Source organism: Ranitomeya imitator, chromosome 8, assembly GCF_032444005.1.
Source record: "Ranitomeya imitator isolate aRanImi1 chromosome 8, aRanImi1.pri, whole genome shotgun sequence".
NCBI lineage: Eukaryota > Metazoa > Chordata > Amphibia > Anura > Dendrobatidae > Ranitomeya > Ranitomeya imitator.
The window spans coordinates 74,154,240-74,158,014 of record NC_091289.1 but is presented as its reverse complement, the minus strand read 5'-3'; the positions used below and the strand labels follow the sequence as shown (position 1 = coordinate 74,158,014).

Here is a 3,775-nt window from a genome sequence, read left to right as displayed (position 1 = left end):
ACAGGTGTGGTTGGCCCCCAACAAGGACTCCCGTCACCAAATTCTGCTGGCCCAACAACACCCACTGGACAGCAACCTCCAACACCACAGACCCCTCAACCCCAGTCCCAACAGTCATCACAGCCACCGCCACCTAACAGTATCCCTCCATATGGTATAACACGTACCCAGTCGTCCAGTAGTATATCACAAGGGAAGGCAGCTGGACAAATGACTCCCCCCATACCACCCCAAGGAGGGTCCACACAGCAGCCTGGACCTCCACCAGCTGCTGTGGAAATGGCCATGCAAATACAGCGTGCAGCCGAGACACAAAGGCAGATGGCAAAGACTCAAATTTTCCCTCGGCCCATGATAAACCCTCACCAGATGCAACCCATGCAGCCAATGGGAATAAACTCACAGCAAAGTCCTCGAGCACCAAGTCTTATTGATTCTGGAATGAGTCCAGCTAGCATGCAACAGCCTCCACAGCAGCCACAGCCTCCATGGGTACAAACTGGCCTTGGTCAACCCCAAACGATGCAGCCAAACATTCAAAGAACACCTGTTATGCCTGTACAGCAGGGGCAATCAATAAATATGCCTCCCCAGGCAGGTATGGGACAGGTTCCTGGACCAAGCCAAGTTAAACAAGGTTCCTTGCCACAAGCTGCCGCTCTTCAAAACCTTCTGCGTACTCTCCGGTCTCCAAGTTCACCAATGCAACAGCAGCAAGTACTGAATATCTTACATTCTAATCCACAACTGTTAGCAGCTTTTATCAAACAGAGGGCAGCCAAATATGCCTGCAGCCAATCCACACAAGGTGTCGTTAACATGACAGGAATACCATCTCAAGTTCATGCCAATGCAGGCCTACAGGGCATAAATCCAATGCAGGCTATAGGACCACGGCCTACCATGTCCCAACCACCTCAAGCACCTCAGCAGCAGCCACCCCAGCAACCCCCACCTTCACAAACTGGTCTAGCAGGGATGAATCCACAGAGCCAACAGGTGAACATGAACCACACTGGAATTTCCCCACAGTTCCGAGAGATGATTCTTAGACGTCAGCAAATGATGCAGCAGCAGCAGCAACAACAACAGCAGCAGCAACAACAACAGCAGCAGCAGCAGCAAGGAGCTGGTCCTGGAATGATGAACCACAATCAGTTTCAGCAGCACCAAGTTATGGCCAGTTATACACAGCAGCAGCAACAACGACTTCAGCACCATATGCAGATGCAACAGGGTAGTATTGGACAGATTAGCCAGGGAATCCCTGGAGATGCTGGCAATAGTTTGCAGACCTTTCAGCAGCGCCTTATGCACCAGCAGATTGGCTCTCCAGCACAGCAGAATCCTATGAGTCCACAGCAACATATGTTGCCAGGCCCTGCCCAGTCGCCCCACCTCCAAGGCCAGCAACTTCCACCTTCATTAAGTAACCAGGTGCGTTCTCCACAGCCTGTACCATCGCCACGTCCCCAGTCCCAGCCCCCTCATTCTAGCCCATCTCCACGCATGCAGCCCCAGCCTTCCCCTCATCATGTTTCTCCACAGAACAGTTCTCCACATCCGGCCATGGTAGGTGTTGGACAAGGGAACCCTATGGATCAAGGACACTATGGGAGCCCAGATCCCTCAGCTATGCTATCTCAGATGGCTGGCCTTCATGGAGGGGGAATCTCTGACCTGGGTTTGAGTGCTGACAACTCGGACCTTAATCCCAGCCTTTCACAGAGTACACTAGACATCCACTAAGAATTGGGGACTAAAGGAAGTCGCACTTCCATCCTTCTTTTTGTCAGCTAAGACTGTGTAAGAAATCCAGAAAAGAAAAACAAACTTATTTTCTTCTCAGAATGACTTTTTATATTGAAGAACAGCTGTGTTTCTTTTTTGTGGATTTTGGGAGGGAGGGAAAAAGGGCTTGTGGGTATTTTCAGATTTTGATTTGTTTTTCATAATTTTTTTTAAATTCTCCAGAGACGCTGTGCTAAGGGTAAAACAAAAGACCTGCAGAGAGTGGGGAGGGGCATATATTAATATTATTGTTATTATTACAAAGAATATATTTTCAGTGGCTGTGCCAGCCTCTCGATATCTTCCTGTTGATGATGATGCAGAGTATTCCCTAGCTCCTGATCTTCTACACACCTAACATGACTATCTGTTTTTATGTTGTGAATTTTGGTTTGTCTTATATTTTCTTAAATTAATGAAAATGAAAAATGTTGACTGTTTTTATTTGGTGTTGGACGGTTTTTGTAAAGCCATTCTTTTTCCTGTGTTGCCATCCTTGTCTCAGTTGTCTTTAATCCACATTGATACAATTCTTTCACTGGCCACAAATTGCACTCAACACAGGGCTCATAATCTTTCCAGGTGCTGTGATTTTATTACATATATTATAATATTTTATGTAAAAAAAAAATATTATATTATACTTGACTCCAATTTATAGGAATCATGAATCACAGTTGAAAGGTTTTTTTATGGTCATTTGCCCTATTACAGGGCACAAATGGTTTAAAATTAGTGAGAAGGGACTGCTGTGCTCCAAACAGAGGTTTTCAGAGGATGGTTTAATGTTGCTTTAAAACAGAAGAAATATATATATATACATATATATAAATAAATCTATATATAAATAACTAAAGTAGCCCCACCCTTTTCTGTGCTGGGAGCTGATTGGGTACAAGGCATAAGAATAATGTACATTTTCACCCTTTTGCCTTTTTTCTTTTTTTTTTTTTCACCTTTACAAAATAAGCCCAGAAAAATATTCTGTTAGGCAAGTATTTGCAACTAAATGGTGTTATATATACATGTTTCAAAGGGGCATCAAGAAGAAATATTTTGTTTATTTTACTATATTATTGCACCATCCAGGCCAGATGTACTATATTTATTGGACTGTAGATTCTGGAAAAGGTTAATAGTTATTATACACTTTTAGTTTTGGTTTTCCCATTCATGTTACTGTAACATCTGAGTAAGAGAACGGAGAATGCCAATGTTCACCATAATGCTGATCACAACTGTTCAATCCTATCTCCTTTGGAAAATTTATATATGGAGAAATAGGAAAGAGACTCTTTTCATGTCTCCCCCTCCCAACCCCCTTTTGATAACGTGGTGTTAAATGGTGTAAATCATGCGATGAACCGGGCTCTCCTAAATACAAAATTTAAATCACTGTACAAATTGTTGCATTTCATTTATTACTTATTGTTAAATAAACTGTGTGAGACAGATACTTCTGAGCAGTCTTTTCTATGGTGCAGATACTGAGTAATTTTAGTTGAGCAAGAATCTGTTCTGCTGTTTCTCTGTAACGCAGTCTGTAGATAAGAGATTATTACATCTTACTGTTTTTATCTTAATGCTCACCAACTATGTGCAAGATTCCGAACAAGAGTGGTCAACTTTGGTGCTCAAGCGATTAAATGAATGTTTTAGAGAAACTGCCTGGTTTAGGGATTGAGCAAATGTGCATTACTCGTACGTTATTGATGAATGTATGTTCGTTAAAGGTCCTAGCATATACAGTCGATATAAAATTAAATTCACACCCATTTAAAATGGTACGTTTTGTCATGTTAAAAAATCTTCAAGAATAATTTCAGGACTTTTTCCACCTTTTAAAGGGAACTTGTCATATGAAAAAAACTATATTAACCTGCAGCTATGGGGTTACTCTGCAGGTTAGCAGCACTCAGAAGCCGTGCGTCTGTTGCATGGGCAGCCATGCGGCCTGGACGGAATGAACTGTATAACCTACCAG

The 3,775-nt window shown here is 42.8% G+C and overlaps 1 protein-coding gene across 2 annotated transcripts in view; it reads left to right on the top strand.

The window, feature by feature from the left end:
* The window catches only part of EP300 (E1A binding protein p300), a 163,265-nt gene extending 160,018 nt beyond the window's left edge, over positions 1–3,247 (top strand). For both annotated transcript variants that reach the window (XM_069737084.1, XM_069737083.1), the window contains exon 31: positions 1–3,247. This exon is cut by the window's left edge and continues 450 nt beyond it. In XM_069737084.1, coding sequence (XP_069593185.1) covers positions 1–1,749 — 1,749 coding nt within the window. In that variant the 3' untranslated portion in view covers positions 1,750–3,247.
* The last annotated feature ends 528 nt before the right edge of the window (positions 3,248–3,775 follow it).